This window comes from Miniopterus natalensis, chromosome 1, assembly GCF_054644295.1.
Source record: "Miniopterus natalensis isolate mMinNat1 chromosome 1, mMinNat1.hap1, whole genome shotgun sequence".
In the NCBI taxonomy this organism is placed as follows: Eukaryota; Metazoa; Chordata; class Mammalia; order Chiroptera; family Miniopteridae; genus Miniopterus; species Miniopterus natalensis.
The window spans coordinates 56,433,962-56,461,386 of record NC_142081.1 but is presented as its reverse complement, the minus strand read 5'-3'; the positions used below and the strand labels follow the sequence as shown (position 1 = coordinate 56,461,386).

The 27,425-nt window shown below is 55.7% G+C and overlaps 3 protein-coding genes across 4 annotated transcripts; 1 reads left to right on the top strand and 2 right to left on the bottom strand.

Annotated features, from left to right (window-relative positions):
* Positions 1-668: 668 nt before the first annotated feature.
* On the bottom strand, positions 669-18,414 carry DUOX2 (dual oxidase 2). Its single transcript, XM_087814682.1, has 33 exons — positions 18,345-18,414; positions 17,983-18,072; positions 17,618-17,782; positions 16,910-17,097; positions 16,544-16,745; positions 16,235-16,401; positions 15,783-15,843; positions 15,540-15,636; positions 15,007-15,097; positions 14,622-14,724; positions 13,909-14,072; positions 13,192-13,367; positions 12,862-12,980; positions 12,365-12,502; positions 12,035-12,148; positions 11,655-11,857; positions 11,187-11,372; positions 10,090-10,315; positions 9,917-10,010; positions 7,845-8,026; positions 6,921-6,990; positions 6,401-6,481; positions 5,711-5,889; positions 5,392-5,622; positions 5,114-5,213; positions 4,368-4,417; positions 3,945-4,072; positions 3,563-3,716; positions 2,209-2,438; positions 1,821-1,979; positions 1,323-1,478; positions 1,087-1,215; positions 669-791 (listed from the first exon to the last, which is right to left on the bottom strand). Exons 1-33 carry the CDS (start codon positions 18,412-18,414, stop codon positions 669-671), a joined length of 4,626 nt encoding a protein of 1,541 aa, XP_087670808.1.
* A 1,155-nt stretch (positions 18,415-19,569) lies between these two features.
* Positions 19,570-22,608, top strand: DUOXA2 (dual oxidase maturation factor 2). Its single transcript, XM_016211795.2, has 6 exons — positions 19,570-19,716; positions 20,658-20,715; positions 20,998-21,132; positions 21,382-21,595; positions 21,905-22,119; positions 22,415-22,608. The coding sequence occupies exons 1-6, from the start codon at positions 19,570-19,572 to the stop codon at positions 22,606-22,608; spliced, it is 963 nt and encodes a 320-aa protein (XP_016067281.2).
* A 1,435-nt stretch (positions 22,609-24,043) lies between these two features.
* On the bottom strand, positions 24,044-27,277 carry DUOXA1 (dual oxidase maturation factor 1). 2 transcript variants are annotated; one of them, XM_087814686.1, is made up of 6 exons: positions 27,131-27,277; positions 26,641-26,801; positions 25,937-26,073; positions 25,472-25,685; positions 25,010-25,227; positions 24,044-24,300 (listed from the first exon to the last, which is right to left on the bottom strand). In XM_087814686.1, the coding sequence occupies exons 1-6, from the start codon at positions 27,275-27,277 to the stop codon at positions 24,044-24,046; spliced, it is 1,134 nt and encodes a 377-aa protein (XP_087670812.1). The 2 variants fall into 2 exon arrangements, with proteins under 2 accessions (XP_087670812.1, XP_016067381.2); XM_016211895.2 differs by having other exon boundaries at positions 25,937-26,071; positions 26,744-26,801.
* Positions 27,278-27,425: the final 148 nt, after the last annotated feature.

The window sequence follows — 27,425 nt, the reverse complement described above, 5'->3', positions numbered from 1 at the left end:
GCCCCATTTTCACGCCCTCATTCCTCAAATGCCTTGGCCAAGAAAATACCGCAGCAATACATTGCTTCTGTGGAAGATAACCAAGCTTGGGAACCTAGCAGAGGCAAATGCTATTGCATCTCTTCACCTCCACGGCTGTCGCAAGGCAGGGGCTCTCCCCTCCCCACTTGGTCTGCCACAGCCTGTGGTGACGTGAGCTGGAAGGGTCTCCTCTAACTTCTTTTTTAAAAAACAAACTCAAACTCAGGTCACAAAAATAGTAAATAGTAAAGCAGACAAGTTTGAATCTAGGTGTATCGTGATTCTACAGATGATTTTTTTTAAAAATATGCTTTTATTAATTTTGAGAGAGAGAGGAAAGGAGAAGGGGAGAGAGAGAGAACCATCCATGGGCTGCCTCCTGCACACCCCGTACTGGGGATGGAGCCTGCAACCCAGGCACGTGCCCTGACCGGAATCCAACCAGCAACCTTTCGGTGTTCAGGATGACGCTCAGCCAACGGAGCCACACAGGCCAGGACTCCTCTGCCTTCTCAGACCATGGGACATGGGGGTAATGAGGGAGAGGCTCTTCCAGCTCTCTAACTGAGGCCAGAGGTGAATTCTGACAAAGAAACTGCCAACAGGGCTGGTCCACAGGGGGGAAGCAGGCACCAGGGTGGGCGGGCTCAGAAGTTCTCGTAGTGGTGCATGAAGAGGGCCTGGTCCTGCCTGTTGATGAGCTGACAGGCCTTCTCTACATTCTTGGTCATTCCTGGAGGGCCGCAGCTGAATACTCCAAACTTTCGTACCTGTCAAGTGTGTGTGGGGAGAGCGGTTGCAGAGAAGAGGCCTGCAGACTTGAGAGGCTCTCTTCTCAAGCCTGGCTGGAATGACCAGGGCATCAATCCCAGACCCCAAGGAGGAGACTTGAGCTGGGGGTGGGAAAGTGGATAGGGGTTGAAGCCTTCCTCCAACACTTGACCTTATCCTGGGGCCAGGTCTGGGGGGGTGGTTCTCCACTCAAGACAGAGCCACAGGGTGCTTGCAGGCCAGAGTCCTGGTGGGGAAGGCCAGAGTCCCAAGATGGGTGGGGGTGGGACTAACCTTTGGGTGAACCTCCTGCAGGGAGTTAAAGAAGGGCTCGAAAGGGGGGCGACCAAAGTGGGTGACAGAGCGCAGGCCTGTGAACAGACTCCTGTTCAGCACCTTCTGGAAGTGCCGCTCGCAGATGTACTGGTGGAGAAACAAATGGAGGAGGAAGGTCAGAGCCAGCCAGAGCCAGGGTCGGCTCCTAGCCTAGGTGGTGACCTACCCACCCTGCTTAGCCAGCCCTGGCGTACCAGCATGGTGGTCCTGAGGTCGAACTTCTCAGCCAGCTGGGTGATGTAGATGTGCACGGACACCAGGTCCTGGTGGTCATTCTCCTCCACCTCCCGGATGATGTCAGCCAGCCACTCGAACTGCCGCTGGGTCCGTGTCACCCAGATGAAGTAGATCTGGGGAGGGAGCTGAGCTCAGGACCCAGCTCAAGGTTCCTCCACTCCAGATGCCTTCACTTGAGAGGCTGGGGAGCTAGACCACCCACAGACACTGACCCTCTGTCAGGACCCACAAGCTTGATCCAAGGCTCCTAACTGACAGGTCCCAGCAGAGGTCTTTCTGGCTACACTTCTAACCCTCCTTCAAAACATTTGGCATCTGGAAAAGTGGGTATAAGTCGCCTTGGCAGACTTAGTGCCTATGAGCCAGGGGCTTTTTCTAACAGAATTCTGTTGTGATGTGGGAACACAATTAGTCCATCTATTCCCATTCCTTTGAGGAATGGGAAAGACACGCACCTTTTTACAGAGCATTTGGCTGCCCAAGGATGACTTGAAGACCAGGTCTTTGAGGATAGAAGCAAAGGGGGTGACCCCAATGCCTCCTCCCACCAGCACTGACACCTCAAACTTATGCCACTCCTGGTGGCCCTCTCCAAATGGTCCATCGAGGTACAGCTGCCAACAGAAGGGGGGATAGATGAGACTGGCCCTGCCCCAGCTCTGAAGCTAGAAATGGGGGGTGGACAAGAAGAAGGAGACAGGTACACCCTAGCCTCTTCCAAGTCGCCAGGCCCCCTCCCAGCCTGGCCTTGAGGTGTCTGGTGCTTCTAGTTTCAGAGTGGGGTAGGGTAGAGAAACTTCTGCTAATGCCAGAGCCCCAAAAGTGGTTCCCAATGATGGGTACCTTCGGGTATTTGGCACAGCTGTCAGCTGGGGGTGAGTAGATCTCCCTGAGGCGAATGGTCCAGGGCCCGGCCGCCCGGATGTGCAGGCTGAGCGTGTCCTCATGGGGCGCGGAAGTCAGTGTGAAGGGGTGGTACTCGTTGGTGCCCAGAGCCAGGCAGGCGATCCGCACCCACTGTCCTGACTTGTACTCAAAGCCTTGGGGTCGTTGGAACTGCAGGTGAGTTACTCCTGGGGGTCACGGACAGAGAAAGGCAGGGATCAGAAGGCTTGCTTCTGTTACCTGAAGGCTGGCAGGTACCCTGCCTTTTCCACACGCCTGAGGCACAGGGAACAGTCACATGGTCTGAAGAAGTTGGGCTCCTGGGGCTGGGAGTTGGAGGACTCCTTCCCCTGTTTCCTGGGTAACCTGAGAGCTAGACTTTTCTGCTCTCCTGTTCTAGCCTCTCTCCTCTCCGCTCTCTTCCCACAAAGGGTCCAAGTCCCATACCACTGTCCTAGATACAAACCTACATGGTCAAGGAACCTCGGGTTCCCCAGGGACCATCTCAGCTCTTACCAAACCTCCACTCATAGCCATATCTGCACACCTCCTGCACTAACATTTATGTTTTTCTTTGAATTGACTTACTTTTTCAGTTTGATCTACCTTAACAAGAAGCTTTAGATCACTAAAGTAGGTGGGAAACCAGTATCATGTGCTCTAAATAGAAGGCATCATGTTTTATCAAATTTTTTCTGGATACTCTTTGGGGCCTGACTACAGATGAGTTTCAGGCCTGTTCTCTCTGTTGAAAAAGGAAATTTGCAAGTATTAGAGAGTGCAAAAGCCATATGACACTATGCTGAGACTTTGTCCTTAAGTAATCTTGATTGAAATAAAGTGGAAATGAGGTTAATATTCTTACTATGTGAGTCTTAAAGGTTGGATGGTTCCTGGACACCTAAAATCATCTATCACCTTCTACAGTGATGCAAATGCCCACTTTAGCAAGCACTGGCTCTCAACAACACTCTCGTAATCAGGCCATTGGCCTGTCTCTGAAAGGGGGTTGTTCTGCAAAATGGGGAAGAAGAGGGATATATGGTTCTCTACCCTGCCCCCAGGCCACCCATGTGGGGGTCTTTCTTGTCCTTAAACCCTTTAGTCTGCACTTTCAGCTGTATCTTCTCATAGTTACTTCTCACTGTCTACGAGTCCTCCTGGGGCTGTATTTGTATCAGGAAAGCTGCAGGGGTTCCAGAGAGGCTGTCAGGAGCCAAGACGGGGGTCAGGAGGCCAGGGACGCTGTCTCCCCATGGCCCCTGAGTTGACTTCCAGTGCTCCCCGGCCAGGGTCAGGCCAGGCCTGGTACCTGAGGGCAGCAGCTCCGCCTTCACCACGCTGATCTCCACCTTCTTCCGGCTCAGGCTCACCAGCTTGTCCCCGCCATAGATTAGTGCCGGGACCAGGAAGTAGATGTGGAAACGGGGCAGCTGGATCAGGCCGAAGCTGCCGTGGATGATGATCTGGAGACATGGCCAGTTAGTCTAGCTCGGGCCCAGTCGGGCCCCCTCCCTGCCCGCCCCTGGCCCAGACGTTTTCTGCCAGGGCTCCGGGCCTGAGCTGGGGAATGGGGATGGCATTAGCTTCAGAGACTGGGGTCTCAGACCTCAAGGTCTCAGTTTGAGATCTTGTGTCCAGTGCAGCCTGCTCATCCCTGCCCCATGGCCCGGCCCGCCTGGAGAAGCCCTCACCAGGATGTAGAGCAGGATGTAGAGGTGGTGGGTCAGCCAGAAGCCCCGGAAGCTGCGGCGCCGGAAGTGGTGGGAGGCGAAGACGTACATGATGGCCAGGACCAGGAGCAGAAGCACCCCTGTCATACCTGGGGGCACGGCATGCAGGGAGAGCGAAGCGTGTCAGGACCTCGGCCTGGACTAAGAATACAACAGAACATTCCCCCCATTCTGCCCTCCTTCCCTGGCTGCCCTCATCCCCCCCCCCCCCCCCCGGCCCCCAGGACAGCCTGCCGGAGAGGGTTGAGGCTGGGGCTTGTCCCGGAGGCTAGAAATCCCTTCCTATGACCATTATGCACAAGTGTGTATTCACGAGAAGATGATGACAAAAGTGGAAGTCCTCAGACACTACCCTCAGACCCCTCGCACGGCCCTGCTCCCTACCTGGGACTGTCTGAAAGAACCACCAGTAGAACTTCTGGGGAAACTGCGACCTGTGGGGCAAAAGCACGTGGAGCCTCTGGCTGGGGCAGGAGGGGCTCCACCACTGTCACAACGTAATTCTGTTCCTGCCAGCCCTGGTGGGTGAGCTCACTGGGCCTCCACCCAGATGGCCCGCCATCCTTCCAAGGAACATGACACCCAGCCTCCCACAGTTCTAGTCTCTGTTCTCTCAGGAATTCTTCCTCCTGTGTTGTCCTGAACCCTCCTACTGTGGCTGATCTTTGCTTCCTTCAGTGCTTGGTTCATGTTCTATAAACTCCATGTGGGCAGGGATATGTTTTGCTCAGTGCCCTATCCCTATGCTCAAACAGTACCCAACACATAGTAAGTGCCCAGTAAGTATTCGCTGAGTGATTGCATGTATCTTGGCATCCCTACTCTCTGGCTCTTGGATGGACACATAAAATGTGCTCCATAAGTGTTTGCCCAGTGAATGGATAATAGGCTGACATGTGTGTCAGGTACATGTGGGAAAGAGTCTCCAACTTCATCTCCCAAGCTCCTTTCCTGACCAGTCATGGCCAGTTTCCTTCCTGAGGGTGAGGAAGACACCTCTCAGCTTCCCCAAGGAGGCTGGCATCTCACCCTCACTCAGTGAGGGAGAGTGTCTAGGACCATCTATTTCTTTTCTGTTATATCCTTAGACTTGCCCAGGTGTCCCTAGGGGGACCCTCCCCAGAACTGACCCATCATTCACAAAGACGCTGGGGAAGATGCAGGCCAGCAGGCTGAGGGGACTGACTGAGAAGATGTAGACATTGACCGCGTGGCCAGCACTGTGCAGAACTGAAAGAGGCAGACCGTTAGAGATGCCACCACCCGGGGCCCACCCTATGTCCAACCCCAATGGAGAGAGGAAAAGGGGGAATGATGGAAGTAAAAGTAGCTCAGTCACCTCATTATGTTTCCCACAGCTAGTCCCAGGGGGCTGCAGAAATGAGGAGATCCCCCGGGAGCCACATACTAGCCAGGATAACAGCAGCCATGGCGATCCAGCGATGGAAGTCCACGGCCGCGTCGAAGGGCACGTAGCGGTTGAGGAAGGTCTCGCGCAGGAAGGTGATGAGGTTGCGGCACATGGTGAGCAGGATGTAGGAGAACATGAAGGAGATGCTGGCGGCCGTGCCCCGCGACAGGATGATGCCCACATAGGTGGTCTGGGCAATGCCCGAGGATGGCGAGGCAAAGGCATAGACTGGGGACAGAGTAGGACTGTGAGGAGCGGAACACAACCAGAGGGCTTCCCTTTGCCCTTCCCACTGCCCCAAACCCAGAGCTCGTACAGTAAGCACGCTCTGCAAACAGGCCTGCACAGATGGCCGAGAAGACCGCGATGCACACGATGTGGCGCCGGTAGTTCTCCACGAAGCGCTTGTACTGCCGCAGCTTCTGCGCCAGGAGGCCCCGACGCATCTTCTCCTGCAGCGCCTCCGTGTACAGCCGGGGAGGGGTCACCACTACCCTGCAGCCGTGGGAGGCAAGGTGGCTGTAAGCTCAAGGCACCCTAGCCTCCCCTAAATGCCACCCTGTGAAGGAGATCTGATGACTTCCTGGGGGTCAGGATGGGCCACAACAGAGAAAGGAAAAAGCATTTGGGGGACAGACTCTCAATCTCCCAAAACTTTACCTTTCATCTTTATTTGTTTCATCCACCCATCCTCTGCCTCCCCACTACTCTACTTCCCCTTCCTCCTGTCTATTCTGTCCTTCCTTCTCCCTGCTCCCTGAATAGGCCCCACTGCTGTGCCCATAGCGGGCAGGAGCCAGGAGACTTAGGGTGGCATCGGAGTGCCATACTCTAGCTCAAAGATTAGGATGTTGATCACTTGACTCTACAACCGCCAGTCATGTTAGGTACAAGTGGAATGAGACTCGGGATGGTCTCTTGTGTGTCAAGGTGGTGTGGGCAGGGCCCAGAGACCCTGAGATCTCTCCCCACGTACCCTGGGTCCAGGGGTCTAGGAAACACTCACTTTTTGCCAAACCTCTTCTTCAGCACAGGGCCTCCCAGTTCTGGGGCTTCTAAGGCAGGAACCCCCACCCCTTGGGAGGAGCTGAAAAAGGAAAATGGGGCTAGTTCTTCCCCTTGTCCTTGCAGCCAGGAGAAGAACTGCCAGGTCAGAGCTTGAGGGGTGGGGGGGATGGGATAGGGAAGGGGTGAATCCTAGGAGCTGTCCCTGCCCACACAGCCTGCCCATAAAGCTGGTCAGAGAGGAGCAGGCAGAGGCAAGGCAGAACGAATAATATGATCTGGTCATCTGTTTTGTGGGGTGGCTCTTGGTTCCGTCCTGGAGTGGCAGGGAGAGAGCCAGGCTCCTGAACAGCATGGGGCGTGGGAGGCAGCTGGAATTCGGGCTAGGACTGGCCACCCACTAAGTGCAACTTTCAGAGGTCAGTGTCTGACCCCAGGGTCTGATTCAGCCAGCCCTACTTTTTCATTCCTTTGCAGCAGACCTGGCCAAAGGGATTTCCCAATGCTTCTTTCCTTCTCACCGTTCCCTAGGAGTCCGAGCAATGAATGAGACTCGACAGTTGATTTGTGGTTTAAAGATGTCTTCAACACCTGGAGGGGAGAACAAAACACTGGACAGGCTTCCCCATGAGGGCAACAGCGTGGGGTGGGGGATTGGAGACTGCCTGCCCCCCCCGCAGCCCTCTGGGAAGGCTGCCGTGGCACTTGCCGGTGACTTTGTCATGTCCTCATCTCCTGCTTCAGCTTTGTTTCCCTCACTCCCCACACTGAGTGCCCACTGCACAGGGCAGCAACTGCCAGACACTGCGGTAATCCTGTGCAGTGTAGAAAAAGGAACCCACTCCAGGTAGACGCCTGCCTGGGCCTGCAGATACTTTGTGTAAAGAAAGTAGTGTAATCTTTTCCTCTTAACCTGCACCTGACACTAAGCTGGGTGGGGTGGCCACGGGCTCAAAAGGCAGAACAAAACTGAAAATGACCTTGACCGATTAAAGATAGCAACCTTCAAACAGGGGGACATCTACAGCTGGGTTGAGTGTCCCCTTAGTGTGGGGACTTGTCCAGGTATGCCATGGTCTTCTCGCATGACAGGGTCTCTGCCCACTCTCTTGTGTTGATGTCTCCCACGCCAGTGCTGGGCTCCCCTTTCACAGCCCAGTGGATGTATAGACAGTGGGGAGGTGGGAGTAGCACAGACCAATGCACATGGCTTGGTGAGGAGAATGTCAGCTGGATTTCAGCTCACTCTGAAACCCTTAGTGGACATTTTTGTGCAGCATGCAAATTGCACAGCTGTGTGTGATGCCCTTGATTACACATGCCTGGCTCCGTGCTATGTGCCAAGAATTAAGACAGAAATGAGATCTGGGTCTTATCCACCAGGAACTCTCATTTCGAGGGCACACCCTTCCTTGACTCTGACCATTCCTTACATACTCACACACCTCCACCTTTGATGCAGAGCTGCGTGCGACGAAGCTCACTGTCATGGTCCCTCAACATAAAGTGGAAGTCCTCCCATGTCAGCTCCTCCTTGTTCTGGAAGCCTGACTCCCGGAACATGGACTCCACCACCTCGGCCAACTGGGCCTTGGACAGGCAGTTGTTGGAGATCTCGATGAAGGACCTGAGGGAGGACCAGAGACAGAGCAGCCTGTCACCCGGTGAGGTCAGGCTCAGGCAGGTGCAGAGTGGGCAGGCCCTGGATGATCTAATGCTCTTACCAGTGACCCGGGAAATAACACTGAGAAGGTGTTCATCCAGCCTGCACCTGACACTAAGCTGGGTGGGGTGGCCACGGGCTTAAAAGGGAGAACAAAACTGAAAATGACCTTGACCTATTAAAGATAGCAACCCTCAAACAGCGGGACATCTACAGCTGGGATGAGTGTCCCCTTAGTGTGGGGACGTGTCCAGGTATGCCATGGTCTTCTCGCATGACAGGGTCTCTGCCCACTCTCTTGTGTTGATGTCTCCCACACCAGTGCTGGGCTCCCCTTTCACAGCCCAGTGGCTGTACAGACAGCGGGGGGGGGGGGGGGGGGGGATGTAGCTGCAATGCCTTGTGCCAGAACCCCAGGGCACGGCCAGGAGTGTTTCCACACCCAATCTGATAGCACTCGTAGTGGCAGCAGCAGTGGCCAGACTCTTTTCTTAGGCTGTGCTTTGGGGTGAAACAAACTAACTATGCAAGTTTGTGTGAGTCCAGAAGAAAAGGAGCTTTTCCCACACGGCACAGAAAGGACTGCCATCGTATTAAAAAAGTACATCAGCCCTAGCCAGGTTAGCTCAGTGGTTAGAGCATCGGCCTGTGCACGGAAGGGTTGTAGGCTCAGTCCCTGGCCCTGGTCAGGGTGAGTGCATGAGGCAACCGATCAATGTCTCTCTCTCTCTCTCTCACATCAATGTTTCTCTCTCTCTCTCTCTCCCACTCTCTCTGAAAAACAATGGAAAAAATATCCTCAGGTGAGGATATTTAAAAAATGTCAACACATATTTTAAAATATCAATATTTTAAAAACAACAACACATCATCCACTGAGACTGAGGAAGCCACTCACTGAGTATTGGATCAGAAGGTAGAAGCTCGTGCCTTGGATACAGGGACCCTCTCGTAAATTCCCTAGGCCCTGATGGGCCTGCGACAGCACACCCAGTGAGATGCAGACTACAGTCAGCTCACTTCACCCTACCTCTTCTAGAAGCCCATGTTCAGTTGTGGTATGTGGATTGTAAGAGGGATGTGGCAGTCAAGGGGAATGCAGAAGTCAATGGAGAGGCTTAAAGGAGCAGAAGAGTTGAAAGGATCTGGGCTGCGTAGGCATTCTATTCACTCGTTTGTTTATTTACCTCGTCTTAGTTAACTATGTGTTGAATGCCTGTTATGTGCCGGTCACAGTGTGGGGGAGGTGCCTTCCGCAGGAAACAGAGAAGATGTGAACCCTGTCTTTATGGACCTGAAGGGGCCTGTGTGGCTTGAGGATCACTGTCTTCAGAAATAAGAAGTCTCAAAGCTGAGACTGTCATTATCAGGACACTACAACCTGAAATGGCTTACGAAGCAGTAAGAGAGAAGGGTTGGAAAATAGAGGAAAACTTTCCGTGTTTCTCCTGCCTATCATCGTGATTAATATTGGAAGAGTGACCAAGGCCATTGGTCCTCCATCCGTCCAGGATTTCACTGTGTAGAGCAGTGTTAGGCATGCTGTAGACGTCACAAAAATCCAAAGGCATCTGGAAGGGGTTAGTGGACTTTTGTTAGTGGTCATATTGGTGTTGGTTGTGGTTTTGTTGTTGTTTTAATTAGGGAGGGGGGGATTTTCTGGCTGGTATTGACCCTCCTGGAGACAGGGGCCTGGCCAGGTAAACGTTTGAAGCTGGCTGCTGTGAGAGGCTAGGATGCACTGAGGGTCATCTCTCAGTGCAGACTGCTTCCTCACCTACCCTCCTCTGACCTGACTTGTTTTCTTGTTAAAAACATCAGAAAGTCTCAGGACTGGAAGGGCCCAGCTCGTACCGCATCATGGTGAAGAATTCCTCCTTGGAGAGAAAGCCATTTCCATCAAGGTCGTACATGTTGAACATCAAGCGGGACTTGTCCTCTGGGGAGCCTGGGAAGAGAAAGGGGAATTCAGGTCACCTCTCTACTGAAAGACCCCTGGCTCCTGGGATGGCCCACCATCTCCCTACCTTTCATAAAGACCACAAGGATGTCCAGGAACTCCCGGAAGGACAGGTAGCCATTGCCATCTTTGTCAGCCAGAGAGAACATGTACTCCACAAACATGTCCTGGGGCTTGAGGCCAAGGGACTCAGCAAACTCAGCCCTACTCAGCTCACACGTCAGGGCCTCTCGCACCTTCTGTGATGAGTCCAGGGGCATGGCTCCTGCATCTGCCTGGTTGATGTCCAGCACCTGCACCCGGGCAGCAGTAGAAGGAGGGAGAAAAGAAAGTGAGGCCTGGCTGGACCCAGTAAAGTGACCCTTGACATCTCTCCAAAGTCCAACTCAGAAAAGGTAAGCCCCAGGGTCTACTCCTGGTCCTCAGATATACTTCTGATTTGGACCTCTGCTCTCTTAGAGGGGGTGACTTGAATCTCTAGCATTCAGCCCATTTTCTCCCTGGACCCAAGATTCAGGAAATTTATACAGTGGGAACAGTGCTGGGGGCAGAGGGTGGGAGCGGGAGGAGCAAAGTTTGGGAATGTTAAGTGAGAGAGCCTATACTGGGGACAGAGGTGTAGTAGACAGGGGTGGACAGGCAGGAAGAGGCTAGGGGTATGTTCTCTTTCCAATTCAGACAGGCTGCCATGTGCCTGATGTGGTCTCTGCACATTATGCAAAGATTTTAAAAGTCATAAACATGCAACAACCATTTGTTAAATGCCTACAATGTCCAGTTAAGTCCTCACTTAATGCTGTCAATAGGTTCTGTGACTTTCAGCAAAATGAGGTATAATGAAACCAGTTTTACCATATGCTCGTTGATATAAGCTTGAGTTAAGTCCTATGTCATCTCATCGATGTTATGTTATTAGAAGACCTGCTGTAGCAAGCATTTGGACTAAACACTACATAGAACAGTGATGGGGGAGCTAAAATCCAGAGCAAGGTGATGCGATTTGCCTAAGGTCACACAGATAGTGAGTGGCAGGCTAGGATTCAAACAAGGCTGTCTCCAGCCTGCAGAGCAGAAGCTTAGTTCACCCCACAAAGCGTCCTGTCAAGCCAAGGTTCCCTCCAGCTCCTGGGTTGGTTCTATCTTCAAAAAGCACAGCCATGGCACCTGGGCAAAAAGGTGCCTGAAGAAGATCTCCAGGATGCGTCCCCGCTGCTGCTTGGTCACAGCCTTCCTGAACAGCTCATTCTCGCCCATCTCAGCTGTGGGGAGGCTGAGATTCCAGCGCACACAGAAGTCTCGCAGCTGCTGCACAAAGGTGTTTCGCTCCTCCTCAGAGTTAAACAGCAGCACCTGGGTGGGAGGAAGGCTGAGCCAATGCTCAGAGCTCAAGCTTCTGATTCGGCCTCCCTCAAAGGCCCTTAGGTTGGGGGAAGGAGAAAAAAGCTGCCCCTATCTGTCCAGGTTGGGGACAGCTGAGTGGCCCAAGAGGGTCAGAAGGAGGGTCAGGTTGAGTCTGGGGACCTCTGAAAGGAGTGCCTCTCCCAGCATCAGCCTTCACAGGTGAGCTCTGTAGCTAAGAGGAGGGGGACCTGAGAGGACTCGCTGTGAGAGGGGAGGCAGGATGGGCCATACCAGGTCATACTCCTTGGGGATCTTGAGCAGCAGGGTGCGACGTCTGCGGTTGCTGGACAGAATGAGGTTGACCTGCTGCAGGGGCTGCAGCTGGATGGTGCGGAGCACAGAGAGATGCCCATCCAGAATCTGGAGACACCTGTCTGGCAGCAGCTGAATGGTGATGGGGTAGCTCCCCTCTCTAGGGCCTGGCCACTCCATTGCTGTGGAGGAGATGATTGGGCAGCGCAGTTCAGCAGAGGTCCTCAGGCCCCTGCCCTCAGGCCCATTCTGTTCTACTGGTCTGAGCAGGCATCCCCAAGCCAGGCTTTCTCCCCACATCTGGAGCCCGGTTCTTTCTTCCAGGGCCCCCCTCTCCTTTCCCCTCAGCCCCAACCTACCTGGAACTCCGACTTTGGCTGCCTCCTTCTTCATACTCTCTTTGTTTTTCTTTTGTAACTTCTTGCGTTCTCGGCTCCGGAAATGGGCCACCACCCCAGAGATAAGCAGACTCACTGAAAGGGATCAGGAAACAGTGGGTAGGGGAGCTCCTCACCTGAAATTTTACTGAGGCCTGGCTGCCACCCCTCCCTTCCCAACACCCACTGTGCCTGACTTCAACTGTACCAAGAAACTAGCCCTGCAAGCCAGTAGGTAATGAGGGGCAGGGACAGTCTGTGGGAAGCGGGGAGACGAGAGAAGAGAGGTGGGCGGCTGGGTGAAGGGCACACCTAGTGGAAGACAGCAGAGAGCCACAATGGTGATACCAAAACCAGGACCACTGCCCTTAAAGTAGTCAAACACGGTCATGCGCACACAGGATGGCAAACCAACAGTTGTGATCTGCTGGGGCTGCGGGCATGGTGCACCTGAGGGAGAGAGCACAAAATATCTCAAAGCCTAAGGATCCCACTTCTTGGCCAGTCATCCTCTCTCTCCTGTTAAGAACCAGGTACCCTCCTCTCTCCCAGGCTCACCTCCCTGGAACATGCTCCCCTCAAAAAGTCCCCTTGCATATCCCACCTCTCAGCACTCACTGCAGGTTGACCACTGGGTGCAGCCTGCAAACTAGTCCAATCCCTAGTGGAGGAGATGGCCTAATGCAGGCCTTCCAGACTGACACAGAAGGCTCTGCTTGGCGCCTGGCTCCCTGGATAGCACCAAGTGATCCCCCAAACCTTGGTCCTTTCTCCAGTAGTCATCGCTTGTGTTCTCACAGGCCACCCACCTTCATGCCAGATAAAGACATTGGGCTGCAGGGTACTGGGGTCCACATTGGTGACAGCCACCAGCACATCCCGCAGAGTGGTGTTTCTGATTTCTGCAATTTCCTCCCTGGAGAACAGCCTAAGTTGGAGAAAGTCAAGAATTGTTGGAATAAGGAGTTGCAGCCCTCCAGCAACCTCAGTTCCAGGGATCCAAGTGAGGAGAGACCCAGAGGGGCTGAGGACGGGGCAGAGCCAGCTGGGAATCAAGGGCCCATGGGGGTTGTTTACAGGCAGGGGGTCTGGGCCCAGGCCAAGGTGGAGTCTGAGGTGGGAGCCCAGGCAGGCCTTACCCATTCCTGGTGTTCTCAAACCAGTAACGGTCACCATCCCGCAGCCTCACAAACTGGTCAAGGACTATGGCGCTGAAGAGAGGTCCAGGGTCCCCGTGACTCTCCAGAAGCCCCCCAGGGAGTAGCTCCAGCAGGGACAGGTCCTGGTTGTACAGGGCAGCTGTGGCCTCCAGCACCTGGGGCACCATAGGAGGTGAGGAGTGTGTATACACGTGTGTGTCTGTGTGTTGGGGAGGGCAGCCACTCTTGCCCCTCCCCTCAAACACAAGACGCCATCTGCTACTTGGCTTGCTGCTCAGGCCTGAGGAACTCTCCTCTTCCTAGGCAGCCTCCTTGGTTGGTGGCTAATCTTGTGGGAGGATGAGTGTGTCCCTGCCCATGGTAAGACCACTGTCAGATGCCTAAGGACCATATCTTGTGACCATCGCTACCCAGACTGCCCAGCCCCAATGATTAGCAGCTTCAGAGTCACCCAACTCATGGGGAGGAACCCTGCAGGAATAGGGCAACATAGTGGTGAGGAACATCCTCTGGAATCAGGAGGCTGAATTTAAATCCTGCCTCTAAGACTGGCTTCACAACTATGTCATTGATAAAATGGGGATAATGGTAGTATCTACCCTACAACATTCCCGACATAGATTAAATAAATTACATGTGTAAAGGACGTGGAACAGTAAGGCTTTAGTTGCTATTATTATCATTACTACTCCTGACCTGGGGGTCCACATTGGGGTTGAGGTGACTCCAGTTCTTCGGGATCTCTAACCCCAAGGCTAGAAGAGCTTGGCTATAGCTGGGCAGCCCCATATCCCGGCCACGTTGGATGCTGCTGGCCACGTAGTCTGTGCGGGTGAACTTGCCAGAGCCAGGCCAATAATCTAAGGAGGGGAGAGGACTAGACTAGAAGCTCATTCGCCTCAACCTTCCTTGCCCAATAGCCTCGAATTGGGCTCTTGACACTAACTACTGCCCCCCCTCCCCCAGCACTTGTCTACATGTGACCCATATCCATATCAACCTGGCCTTGATGTGGAGTCAATGTCGCCATGTGTGATCATGGGCAATTTTTCTGGCAAGACTCTTCCCCTAAGACCCAAAACTGTTTTAGTTATCAAGCAGAAAATTCCCTGGCCTTTACCTCCTTAACCTCAAGACAGGGCTGGATGAAAACCTTTAGAGATCTAAGCACCAAAGAGATTGTGGTGCCGCCCCTTCCCTGCATACTCAGACATATTTAGAATGAAAACAACAGTAAACTGTAAGTTGAGGGGAAATTTTCAAAGCTTATTTTCTTCTAATGGCTATTTGCAGTGCGTGTATCTGTTCCTGCACTATAGGTACCCATAGGTCTGCCTGCTGATTAACTCGAAAGAGCCCCCAGGCTGCCCAGCCTCTGGGCCCCCATCCCTTCTGGCTCCAGAGCTCACCCCTCAGATCTTCAACCACTATCCTGTCCTCCAGCTCTGAAATCTGGGAGGCCATTCCCAGCAGCAGATGATTCACTGCTTGGGCGCTGTTCAGGTAGGGGTTCTGGAAGTAAACAACACACCCAGTCAAGGTAGGCTTTCAAGTTCCTTCCCAAAGCCCAGTCTCTCTCACCTTGGACCACTGCAGTACCTCAGGACAAAGGTCCCTTGGCCAGTCCCAGACTCTCTTGAGCTGTTGTCCCCAGATAATTTTCTGATCACTCTATCCTTCATCTCCCACCACCCTGGAGCAGCAACACCCAAGGACTGGAATTGTTGCTTTCCCCAGCCTGTGTAATGAGACTGACCTTGAGCCACCTTCCCTTGACCCTGACCCCACGCTGACCTCCCGAATCCAGTAGCTGTTGCAGACTCTGAGGGCTGGGGAGCTGCCAAAATCCTTGATTGTGATCTTCTGAAAATAACAGCTGGCATTTCTAAAATGGGGAATCAAAAATGTGGTAAGGGAATCCAGGAAGAAGCTGAGATGGGGTTGAGGGAGGTGAGGGACTCAGAGGGGGTTGGCCAGGTCTGAGGGATCGCCTCTGAACTTCCTTGAAGAGATCTGGCAGTGTATGTGGATTGAAGGTAGAGGTTGCTCTTTGTCCACACAGGGTGGGAGGGGAAGGAGGGAAGAGGGTTACTCAGCTGCTGGATAAATCCTACTCCCAACAACTGAAGTTCAGCCATTAGGAGGAGCTGGGGAGATTCCCCTGTTAAGACTGAACCTCCTATCCCAGGGTCCTGTTTCAAGACCCCAAATTCTGCTTTCCCCATGATACTGTGGAGGTATATAAAAGGCTCTGGGATCCCAGGCCCTCTGATTCACCACCTCTGCCAGTGCTGTGCCTTCTTTCCCACCACCGGCCCCTCCCTCACCTCATGTAGACGCCAGGGGGTACCATGGTGGAAAAGAACTGCTCAGAGGCCACCAGGAACTCTGGAGAGATGCTGGGGTCCAGGAAAGGGCGGTACCCTGCCCCATGGGAGTAAGAGCAGAAATTAGATCCTTAACCCCCACTCCCCCCACCCCCTATAACCTGCACCCACCTGTCTTCTTCCCCTTATGGGTCCTAACCACGACTTCCCCTCAGCCCAGGTGCTACCCCATGATGCCCTCACCTGTATATTCTGGGGGTGTTTTCTGCAAGAAGCTGGGCAGCCACTCATACAGAGCAATGTTCTGAGGGTCAAGAAAGAGGAAAGGGGAGGTGAGTGCTCCAGCTGCCAGGCCACGAGGGATCTGAGCCCAAGGAAAGCTTAAGTGGGGGAGGGCCACCAGGCACGGGCAGCCATGGGAAAGACAATTCGAACAGGAGAGGTGCTGAGGCCTGTCCTCCCAAGGAACAAGGGGTTTCGGGGGTGCGGGTGCAGCTAAGCCTCTTGTGTAAGCCGCACTTTGCCTCCTTATAATTTCAGGGTCTGTTCCTAGACCTCAGCTCTCCGGGAGGGCTGGACTCCCAGTAGAGGGTGTTTCTGGGTGGCGCATGCCCAAGGATGGAGGGCTCTGCAGGGGGCAGAGTCTCCCGGGGACCAGGGCGTGAGGGTGGGGTGGGGAGGGCCGTGTCCCCGACCTGGTAAGTGGCGATGACCCTCTTGCGCGCGTGCTGGAACAGCTCCTCGTCGCCCCAGTGCGGGTGCTCGCGGGCCAGCCGCTGCGCCCACAGGTTGTGGTAGCGGAACCAGAGCAGGCCCAGCGCCTGCAGGAAGGGCTCGCGGTTCCCTCGCTCTGCCCCGAAGGCTGCGTCCGGCCAAGCGGGGTCACAGGGGACGAGAGGAGCGGCGCTGTGACCCAGGGAGCGCCACCTGGCCGCCCCAGCCCGCCCCCCAACCCGCCCTGGACGCTCGCCCCCCCCCCCCCCCGCCGCGCCCCGTGGCCTCACCGTACAGCCCCCGCGGCCCGCGCTGTTCCGTGGCGGGGTCGGGCGCGGTCCACATGAGCAGGGGGGCCTGCGTGTCCCGGGGGAAGGCGGGGTCGGGCCCGGACGCCAGCTGTCCCCCCGAGAAGCTCCGCAGTGCGTCGCTCCAGGAGTGAGAGGAGCCATAGATGGCGCTGCCGTCCAGCCAGCCGGTCACCTCGTTGGTCTGCGGGGCAGGGGACAGGTGAGCAGGGGTCGGGTAGTGGAGGCGGGTATGGGGGCGCCAGGCCTGGCGGCTGCCTGTGGGTGGGCTGGGAACGTCTCCACCCCTGACCCTGAGCCCCACCTCCCTCGGACCCCGCCCCTGCCCCGCAGTCCGCCTAGTCTCACCAGGTCCCGGGGGTTGCTGGGGCTCTGTCCGGTCTTGGGGTCCCAGCGGCTCCTCTGGAAGGGCAGCACCACGTCCCCGCGCCGTTGCGGGTCGAACACGGGGTCCCCGGGCGGGATGCGGATGTTGAGGAACTCGGCGGGGCAGCCAGGTCTCTCCACGCTGACCAGGTCCGAGAGCACGTGGTAGCCTGCGGGGAGGGGTGCGAACTGGTGAGAATGGCCACTCGTCACGGCCAAGTTTCTCAAGAGCCCAAAGACAGACGTTCTTGTGCAAGCTCTGCCACAAGCTCTGCGGCTTTTATCTAATCTGCAAAGTTGTTGTGAGAATCAATATAATTAATATAAGTGCCGCCTCCCCCGGCAGCCAGTCCCCATCTCCTCCTAATAGATCCTTCCACCTCCCTTTCCTCTTTTTTTTTTGGGGGGGGGGGGGAGAAAGTATAATCATATCCAGAGGAGACGTGGCAGGGACTCAGCTCCTAAGAGCTGTAAGGGGGTCAAGTGGCACTCCTGGATTTGGAGTAAGAGGTAAAAGAAAATTTAGGGAGCAAAGATTCCTGAATCCAAACCCCAGAACCCTCTGAGATGAAAACAGGCTGGAGTGCTGCTTAGTGGGGGAGTGGTGGCTGGGGTCTCAGATCTGTCTCCTGTGGGCTTGCAGAGGGGCTTCAGTGGGCCAACCCCCGTGTGTTCCCACATTGCTCTCACCAAAGAAGACCCCCAGCACCGTGCGGTTGCGGCGGGATGCCAGTCCCGGGCTGCCCCGCGTGGCAGCGAGGCTGAGCTGGCGCGGGTTGGGCAGCAGCGGCTCTCCCAGGGCTTGATACACGCCGTCCGCGTAATTGGCTGGTACTAGGCGTTGCAATCGGCAGCCTGCGGGAAGCAGGAGGGAGACGGTCTGTGTTAGAGCATTCGGTCCCCAACAAGCCCACGAACCTTGCTCTACTCTTCTCTCACCAGTGACGACACCCCTCTCCCTAATCTCCTGGCCCCAGGAATGCCTAGGCGTTCGCTGCGCAGGCAGGCGGGAGGCTGACGGCGCGCTCGCCCCTCTTCTCCGCGCCTGGACGCACCTGCAGCGCCGCGCTCGTGGTGCCTCAGGTTGTTGAACCAGCCGTCATAGCGCTGCACTTCCCAGGACAGTGGGAGTGTGTCCTGGCCGCCTGCGGGGCAGAGAACAGTCCCCTCAGTGCTAGCCTCCCCGTTACCCGACGACCTCAGCCTGTGCTTCTAGCGCTCGCCGAGAGTCCCCAAACCCACCCAAGCGGCTTTACCTGCGCAGCGTGAAGGATGCCCTGGGACGTTTCCCATCCCTCTGAGCCGCGCGGCGATCTGACCGGATCTTCCAGCCTCAGGGAGCCGCTGGACTGCAACCCTCCCTTCCCTCATCCCCAGGGGGTACTGAGTGCCATCCCGAAGGGCACCCGATGCTTACCTGCTGGAATTAGCGACCCAGTCAGTAGAGCTCCCAGGAACACCACTGCCTCTGGTCTTGCGCCGAGCATGCTGAGCCTGCAGCCCGGGCAATAGGAGGTGGTAAGCGAGGGATAAAAATTTGGCGTCCCCAACGCCTGCTGCCGGCACTGGCGGAGGAGGCGCCAGCTGTTTCCACCTCCGGAGCGAAGCTTTTAGAAGCACTACCAAAAACCCCCAGCCGCACCTGCATGCCGCTCTTTTGGGGGCACCTGGCAGCCCTATAGGCACTGACGCTGGTCCCCACTCTCTAACCCCGACCACAGAAACCCACCGGGCACAAATCTCCTGGGGCATGTCTGTCCGGGGCAGGACTTTACCTCCTGCCCGCCCAAAACCTCGAATCCCCTCTCCCAACCCCCTTACCCCAGCCCCAAGAACTGCTTCTCCTAGAAAAAACAGGGGAGGGAAAGCGGGTCATAAGCTGGTAAGCTGAGGGCCCGGACGTGCAGCCCCTCATACTCCGAAATGAATGTCTGTGCCAGGACAGGAGGGATGGGAAGATCAGGCTCCAAGCCCGGGTCCCCCCCCTCTGGTTTAGGGCCCCCGTCGGAATCAGAAGTCTTCTTTCCTCTTGGAATCTTTGCTCTTTTGCTCTGCCTCCCCCCTCCCCCCCCCCACTCCCACCCCCACTCCCCAGCTTCGCCTCCCTGTAGCACTCTCACCCTACTACTCTGCGTCCTCTGACGCCCGTTGCGCAGGTGTCCACTCTGGCTGGACCAGTGACAGTCGTGACCATATGAACTTGGCTCGCTCCCTACGGAGGAAGCAAGTCTCCTCTCATTTGCATAGCGACCGCCGCCTCTTATTTGCATAATCTCTTCCGGGAAAGACCCCGTAGCCAAGCCGTGACCACAGCTTGGCACGCTGCCCACGCAGTTATAAAAGGGGCCCGGGGTGGGAGTGACTTTCAAACGCAGAGCGAACCCGCTGAGGAAGGTAACCGTAAGGAATAGTTGCGTTCTCCCGCCTCCCCGACTCCTCCCCGGCCAACCCAGGGCGCTTGAGGGCAGCCAGCCGTGGCGCTTCCTTAGAGGGGAGCCTGGGAGCTCGGACTTGACCGACGCTTTGGGTCAAGCCTAGCACGCTAGGGGCGGGGAAAGGAGACGTGGGACCCAGGCTCCCACGCCACGGACGCGCTCTCCCGGCTCCCGCAGGCGCAGCTCCCGGCTCGGCCGCCTTTCAGCATGACTCTCTGGGACGGCGAGCTGCCTTTCTACCCCCAGTCCCGGCGAGCCGCGGGCTTCAGCGTCCCGCTGCTCATCGTCATTGTGGTGTTCTTGTCGCTGGCTGCCAGCTTCTTGCTCATCTTGCCTGGGATCCGTGGCCACTCGGTAAGGGGGTGCTAGAAGCTGCGGCCTGGGGATGGAAGACCTCATGGACAGCTTGTCCCTGGAGGACCCAGGACAGGTTAAGACTGCAGCAGGGACCTCCACTGAATAGTCCAACCCGCATAGGTGGAGTAGACCCAGAGGTCTAGTGCAGCAAGCACCCCTTCCCCAGGACAGGGAGAGGTCGGGTTCGAGACACCCTAGAGACTGACCCAGCTGGATCATTCAGGAGGCTGCTGTAAAGAGTAGGTACCCACCTGGTCCAGTAGTGCTGGGGCCCACAAGCATTCTAGTCTTCAGGCGCTGTGGTGCCTCCCTCCTCTCCCCATACTTCAGCTCCATTCCCATCCCCACTCTGGGCCAAGAGGACAGAAACAAGCAGCTCAGACGGCTGCGGGTCACTTGTGCGATGAGTGGAGACACAGGTATATGGATGCCCCCATCTTAAAGATTCAGCCACTTTGGCACAGGATTCAAGTTTTTAAAGTCTAAGAGGACCTAGCCTCCCTGAGTCTTGACCTGTGTTGGTTTCCTGGGAAACCGATGCACCTAGGAATATCTGAGGGGCTGTGTTCCCACCTCCACTACTTGGCCACCAAACTCAGGGCCTCCTTCTCTTGGGGGAGGTGACTCCTGCCTGCCTAGCACTTCTGGACTCACTGAGCTTACCATAGCAGTGACCTGAGCAGGAGGCAGAGCCAGAACCGGGAGCCAGATACCTGGGGGCAGGGAAGGTTGTGAGAGCACCAGGCAGAGAGAGACAGCCTCATTGCAAGCTGGACTGGGAAATGGGGTTGGTGGGGCACAAGTACGTGGTCAGAAAACATCAGAAATGCCAATGACTCAGAAGGAGCACTAAATATCCAGGTGGCATGGGGTCGAGGGAGGTCTTGGGGACTCTGGTTGAACAGTACCCAGGCCTGACCTGTTGCCTGTTCCTGCAGCGCTGGTTCTGGTTGGTGAGAGTTCTCCTCAGTCTGTTCATAGGCACAGAAATCGTGGGTGAGTGTGTGGTTCATCAGATGGGGAGAGGACCTGGGGTGAGGAAGGGTGCTGGCAGAGGGCACCGGGGAAAATGGAGAACTGGGGTTGGTTTCCCTCTCACTCTCCATTCTCCATCTCTTTCTGGTGCCCACTCTTCTGCCCTTACCATGTATACCATATAGGACCCCTAGACCTCCATCCCCATCTCTCTACAGTGTCCCACCCTCCGTCACCACTCTCCCAATTCCATCTCCCCCATTTTTTCCCTAACCACCCCCCACCGTGTGCCTCTCCTCACAGCGGTGAACTTCAGCGCAGAATGGTCAGTGGGTAGCGTGAACACCAACACCTCCTACAAGGCCTTCAGCGCAGCCCGTGTCGGAGCCTACGTAGGTCTGCACGTGGGCCTGGAGGGAGTTAATATTACACTCACAGGTGAGGGGACTGGGCGAAGGGAGCTTCTGGGACGAGCGGGCTCCATGGTGGGGGGCGTGTGGCAGGGGCAACCGCAGGCCCTCTCAGATCTCGCAGAGCCGTAGAGCCTTTGGTCCTCCTGAATTTGTATTTTCCCCAACCACTGCCGAGTAAAGCCATTTCTCTCGCGCCTCCGTTTCACTATCGGAATCCACTTCGTTGCGGGATCCCCGGCTGTGCGCAGCCCCATGACCCCGCCGCCCTCCGCAGGGACCCCAGTGCAGCAGCTGAACGAGACTATCGACTACAACGAGCAGTTCACGTGGCGTCTGGGCGAGGACTACGCGGAGGAGTACAGGGAGGCGCTGGAGAGGGGGCTGCCGGATCCAGTCCTCTACTTGGCGGAGAAGTTCACGCCGAGCAGCCCTTGCGGACTCTACCGCCAGTACCGCATGGCGGGGCACTACGCTTCAGCCATGCTGTGGTGAGCGCTGCGGGAAGGCACCGCGCGCGCGCGCGCGTGTGTGTGTGTGTGTGAACGTAAGCTGCGGTTACAGCCCGATACACTCGGGCGAGTATGGCCGCCCCTCGGGTCAGAGGTCATGAGGTCCGCACAGACCGTCGGAATCCCGGGGACACCTGGGATCCAGCTACACCCTTTGCGGGTTCCCGCCGCACTTCAGCCACCCGACCCCGGGCTTGCGTTCTGGGGTAGGGACGCGGAGGACGCGAGGCTGCGGGAGCCGGGGCGGACCGGGAGGAGCCGGCTCAGGGCGCGGCGCTGTCCCCGCAGGGTGGCGTTCTGCCTCTGGCTCCTCTCCAACGTGCTGCTCTCCATGCCGGTCCCGCTCTACGGGGGCCTGGCGCTCCTGGCCACCGGCGCCTTCGCGCTCTTCTCTGTGCTGGCCTTCGTCTCCATCTCCAGCGCGCCGCTCTGCCCGCTCCACTTCGGCTCCTCCGCGCTCACCAGTCACTACGGCGCCGCCTTTTGGGTCACGCTGGCCACAGGTGAGGACCGGGCGCTGGGCCGGGGCGGCTGGGGTTAGGGGCCGGATTCATTGGAGCGCGCGCCTCCCAGTTTACAAAGGGAGTTCACCTGTGCTGCTGTTCTGCCCCTCGCGATAGCTCATAGGGGCAGGCGCTCGAACCCTTCCTCGTGTCGTGTAATCCACATCAGAGGCCCTTCTCTGTGTGTGTGTGTGGGGGGGGGGGCGGAGTGAGGGGTGGCCTCCAATAGATGAAGGGGCAGGCGGGGTTCTGTCCCGGAGCCTGACCGCGCCTCTCTTCCGTCTGCGCCGCCCAGGCGTCCTGTGCCTCCTTCTGGGAGGGGCGGTGGTGGGTCTCCACTACGCTCGGCCCAGGGCTCTTCGCACCTTCTTGGACCGAAGCGACAAGAACTGCGGTAACCAAGCGAGAGGGGACTCGCCTCTCAACCTCAACCACCCACTATACAAGCAGTTCGGGGTCTCGGAATCAACGATCAGCACTAAACTGTGAAAGGGACTCGACCTCGGACTCCTACTCCGCCTCGGTCCCCCTCGGGCCGGGAGCAGTGCCCGCCAGAGCTGGGCCGGGAGAGCTCAGTAAGGCGAGCTGCGCTGCCAGCGGGCGCCCAAAGAAAGGCGGGCTGCCTCAGGCGTGCTCCGTGCACCCTAGACTCTCCCCCGGTGAGCTGTGAATAAATTTCTCCCCTTTTGTTTTTTAAAAACGTTTTCTCCATTAATTTCCATGGCTTCTCCAGGCTTTTGGGGTACACGCGCCTTCGGGAGACTTCACTGGGCTGGAGGCGGCCATAGAACATTCTCTTTGCTTAGCCACGAACCTCGATTCTCTCAGTCTGGAGAATCCAAAGTAATCCGGGAAAAGATCTGGAAGACAGACTCCCTCTAGTGAGCTCAAAGGGGAACCAACCCGAGCCAGCATAGCCTCTTCCTGAGCTGTCCCAGGTGAAGACCAGGCAGCTCACCCTCCCACTGGCCTACCCAGTGGGATCTCCCTCCCCTGCGTTTTGGAGTTTATTCACAAAGTCGTTTGGTTTTGTTTTTTAAAAATATGTTTTTATTGATTTCTGAGAAAGGAAGGGAGAAGGAGAGAGAAACATGGATAAGAGTCGTTGATTGGCTGCCTCCTGCAGGTGTCTGTGGGGTGTGTGTGTGTGTGTGTGTGTGTGTGTCCCACATGTGTCCTGACCGGAATCAAACTGTGATCTTCTGGATCATAGGTTGATGCTCAACCCATGAGTCACCCAAGTGGGCAACAAACTCCAGTTTATTCACTACAGAATGGTGCCTGAGGCTCAAGGTAGATGTCAGCAAGGCAAAAAAAGTTAAATCCTGGGATTTTTGTTTTGTTAGGTCCTTGGCAAATCTTACAATTTTATTTGGCAAATTAGAGAACTGAAGCTCAAAGAGAATGTGGTACAGTTGATTAATATTAGACCTGGGGTGATACGTTTGGTTTCTTCTCCCTCTGAGTGCTCTCTTTCATTGTACCAAGAGGTCACACAAACTGGGGAAGTAAATGAAGAACAAAGGGGACCCAGGAAAACTGAAAACAAGAGTTGTAGAGGGATGAGAGGGACCACAGAACCACACTGCAACTGGGCCCCGCCCCACATCATTGTGTGGGTGAGGCTAGGTTTCAATAAATGGAAACTCGAACAGGCAAAGCATTAAAGAAAGGCAGAGGTGCTGTGTGGAAACATTTGGTCTTACCATTGCGACAGGGTTTATGGGCAGTCCCAACTTCTGTTCAACACCTTAGGTGTTTTGTTTTGTTAACATTGATAGAGTCTCCTTTTTCTACTCCACATAAAGACAGGGTCTGGAGGGCTGACACATCCCATCCTGTGGGCAGTTCTTGTGGCTTTATGGGGCTCAAAGGACGTTTGGAACCAGATTGGAAGTCTGGGTAGCCACCAGGAAGGGGAACCTTATAGGGCAGGGTCAGGTACTCTGGGGTGCTCCTCCTTATAGCATGCCTGGGAGGAAGCCTCTGACAGAGGAATGTCTTGGGGCTCAGAACTCTCAGCTGTGGACTGGTATCGGGGACTCAGGAGTCCTCCTTCTTCAGGATTCCACTCCAGCCCAGGGTCCTCCCCGACACTCAGATTGAAGAATGCCTTCAGTCTGTGTGGCTGCATCCTGTGGGCCACCACCATGGCCAGGCCCAGCAGCACACAAAGCAATCCTGGGAATGAGGCAATAGGTGTCTTGCTTAGTGATGGTGACACCCTCCCAAGGACATTTTCTCCTAAGAGCATCAGAACAACTCTAAGGGAGGCCTGGCATCCTCACTTCAAGGCATCTTGGGCTCAGGGAGATGGTTGTGTTTTGGACTCTAAGTCCAATAGTCTTTCAATTACATCCCAGGAGAGAGGGGGAAGGGAGGGAGGGAGGGGGGAGGGGGGAGGGAGGGGGGAGAGCGAGAATGAAAACAGAAAAACCCTGAGGGAAGGGCAGGGCACAAAGGAGGAGGCATGGGAAGGGGCATGAGGGACAGATGCAGTGGGACAGGAGAAGACATTAAAACTGCTTGAAGGCTATGTGAGGCAGGAACAGAGAAGCGTTCTAGGAATGGGCGACACAGAGAAGAGTGTTTGGGGGAAGTGGGAGGAGACATGAGATGCAAAGATTTGGGAAAGTGTTGGCTGAAGAGAGAGTTAGGGGATGAGGAACATGACAGAGAAAGAGAGAAGACACAGGGGAATAGGCATATACAAAAAGAGAGGGGGAATGGAACTGGGGAGAGAAAACCCAGAGATGAGGGATATAAAAGGCATGGGGCTTTAAAGAAGGCATCCTGGCCCCCAGCCCCTCAACCCCACCAACATCATGGTCTCTGACCCTCTCTCCCTGGCCCTGAGCTCTCCAGTGCCTGTCTCCATGGTGGGCCTCACCTGTGGTCAGAGTGATCCAGAAGGCAGGCCCATGGTGAAAGTGTAGTGCAGCGGTGCCCAGGCGCAGAGGACAGGGTGGGGTGAGTGACGTGGCCATGGAGAAGAAGAGCAGTCCCAACAGTTGGAAGATGCCCGTGGCAAGCAGCATGTAGCAACCGTAGACCAGCACAGGCATGGACAGCATCACGTTGGCCAGCAGCCAGCAGAGGAATGCCACCCTGGAGGGCCAGCACCCTGTGAAGGCTGGCCCAGGTGCCTCTACCTGGAGGTCTCCAAGTGGAGGCTCAGGGACCCCAGGATCCCCCAGGATGTGAGGTAGGGATTTCTGCTTTGGGCTTCCCAACTGAGGACTGTGGTGACTGGTGTCAGCCCGCTTCATAGGGGTCTTCCCATGAGAGGAGGAGAGATGGCTAGAAACCCTGTTCCTGGGTCTGGGCTAACAGGGCCCCATTCCATCCTCACCACAGAATGGCCGAGGTGTAGTGTCCTGCCAGGCGGTACTGGCCATGCAGGCCACATGGGCTGGTCTGGGTGAACTTCTCAGCCAGGTAGAGCACAGGGTCTGGCAGCCCCTTCTCCAGGGCTCTTGAATACTCCTCAGCATAGTTCTTCCCTAGGCGCCAGGTGAACTCCTCATTGTAATTGATGGTCTCATTCAACTGCTGCACTGGGGTCCCTGGGAAATGGGGCAGCTGTACTCAGCAGGGACCCAAGGGCCAGAGTGGGGTATTTGGGTGGGTAACAGGCTCACCACAATGGGCAGAGGGACAGGAGCTGGTCTCAATGGAGAGAAAGCAGCTTTCAAGACCTTAGAATTCCCCCTCCTACCATCCCTCTATCTTGTAGCTCTTTACACCATACCAAACTAGAGCCCAAAGACACAGAGTGGAGCTTTCCCCTCCCTCACCAGTAAGAGCCCTCTCTCACCTGTGAGCGTGATGTTGACTCCTCCCAGCCCAACCTGGAGCCCAACGTCAGCGCTGATCCACTGGGAACTGAAGGCCTTGTATGACGTGTTGGTGCTGACCTGGGCCACAGACCACTCAGAACTGAAATTCACAGCTAGGGTTGGGGAGTTGGACATACGGGAACTCAGGGAGTTCTGGGCATTGCTGAGTTAGAGTCAGAGGGAGAGCTACAAGGGGACCATGTCTGTTTTGCTCGTAATTGTATATCCATTAACTAGCCTAGGGTCTGGCTCATGGTTGGTTTGCCAACAATGTGTAAGATGAACAAATGAGTCAGAATCCTAGATTTCCTTTGGTCATGATCCTCTTACCCATGCTTGGCTTCCTTTCCCCATTTAGGGAGAGCTACTCAAGCAGCTTGAGGAGGAAAACATTAACATAACAAACCATGCTGGGCAAACACAGCTTCAACTTAGAGACTTTTCATTTCTCCTATTTGCCTAACTCTCAAAGCAAAGCAGGCAGCCCTCCCTCTATTCTCCAAAAGCCCTCTCCCCACAGATTCATTTTGACCTTCTTTCCTCTGAATAAAAAGGTTAGGAAGGCTGGAGAGATGCATCCAGGTCAGTTTCCCAGGGCCAGCACCCCTCTGAGCAAGGGTAAAAGTGAGGAGATACAGTCACAATGAGGGAGGCATGTGGGCAGGGTCTGGAAGGCCACCCTGAAGCAGAGGCTGCTGTGGGGAAACAAGGAGAGGCCAGACCAGCCGCTAAGGGAGCCAGGTGGGACGGAGGCACTGCCTGAGACAGCTGTGCTTCACACTCACCCAGGATCACAGCCCCGATGAATAAGCTGGTCACCACCCGCAACAGCCAGAACAGCCTCTGAGCCATAACAGGGGGAGTGGGTTTAGGAAGGACCCTAAACCCACTCCTCTTCCTAAACCCACTCCCCCTGTTATGGGGAGTGTCCTCCTTCCAAGTCCACCCTCCCTCTTTCCAGCCTTGGCGTCACTCGGTCAATTGAGATCAGAGTGCCTGGCACATAACAGGTACTCAATAATCATCTGTTGAATCAATGAGTGGGAGGGCTCTCTGCTGGGGGGTAGGGTGTTGCTTTCTCAGGACTGGAGCCTCTTTCCTGAGTCTGCTTGTGGTGAGAGAGTATGGCCCCCTCTGGGGGTGGGGACCCCAGGGCTGGGTTTGTTTCTTACCATTTTGCCCCGAATGCCAGGTAGGATGATGATGAAAGTGACAAGTGCAGTCAGAAAGATGGTGACGATGATGGCCAAGGTGGTGTCCATCGGGAAGGTTGGCTTGGGGCCAGCATAGAAGGGGAATGTCTGTCCAAAAGCAGCCATTTTTGGAGGTGTGTGCAGGGGAGGCAGATGCTGTACAACAGGAATAGATATTTATTGAGTGCCCTGGGTGCCAGGTACTGTTCTTGGCTCTGGAGATACACCTGAGAATAAATGAGATCAGGCCCCTCTTCTCTGGAGCTCACCAGAC

Bases quoted from the DNA above. Each gene is read 5' to 3' on its own strand.
- DUOX2 (XM_087814682.1), bottom strand. From the start codon at position 18,414: ATGCTCGGCGCAAGACCAGAGGCAGTGGTGTTCCTGGGAGCTCTACTG. The intron at 12,981-13,191 runs GTAAGGCCTGCC...TCTCCAACTTAG, and splicing joins TTTGAGAACACCAGGAATGG to GCTGTTCTCCAGGGAGGAAA. The intron at 10,011-10,089 runs GTAGGGAGATGG...TTCTCTTCCCAG, and splicing joins CCTTGTGGTCTTTATGAAAG to GCTCCCCAGAGGACAAGTCC.
- DUOXA2 (XM_016211795.2), top strand. From the start codon at position 19,570: ATGACTCTCTGGGACGGCGAGCTGCCTTTCTACCCCCAGTCCCGGCGA. The intron at 19,717-20,657 runs GTAAGGGGGTGC...CTGTTCCTGCAG, and splicing joins CTGGGATCCGTGGCCACTCG to CGCTGGTTCTGGTTGGTGAG. The intron at 21,596-21,904 runs GTGAGCGCTGCG...CTGTCCCCGCAG, and splicing joins TACGCTTCAGCCATGCTGTG to GGTGGCGTTCTGCCTCTGGC.
- DUOXA1 (XM_087814686.1), bottom strand. From the start codon at position 27,277: ATGGCTGCTTTTGGACAGACATTCCCCTTCTATGCTGGCCCCAAGCCA. The intron at 25,228-25,471 runs GTGAGGATGGAA...CTGGCCCTCCAG, and splicing joins TACACCTCGGCCATTCTGTG to GGTGGCATTCCTCTGCTGGC. The intron at 24,301-25,009 runs GTGAGGCCCACC...CCTCATTCCCAG, and splicing joins CTGGATCACTCTGACCACAG to GATTGCTTTGTGTGCTGCTG.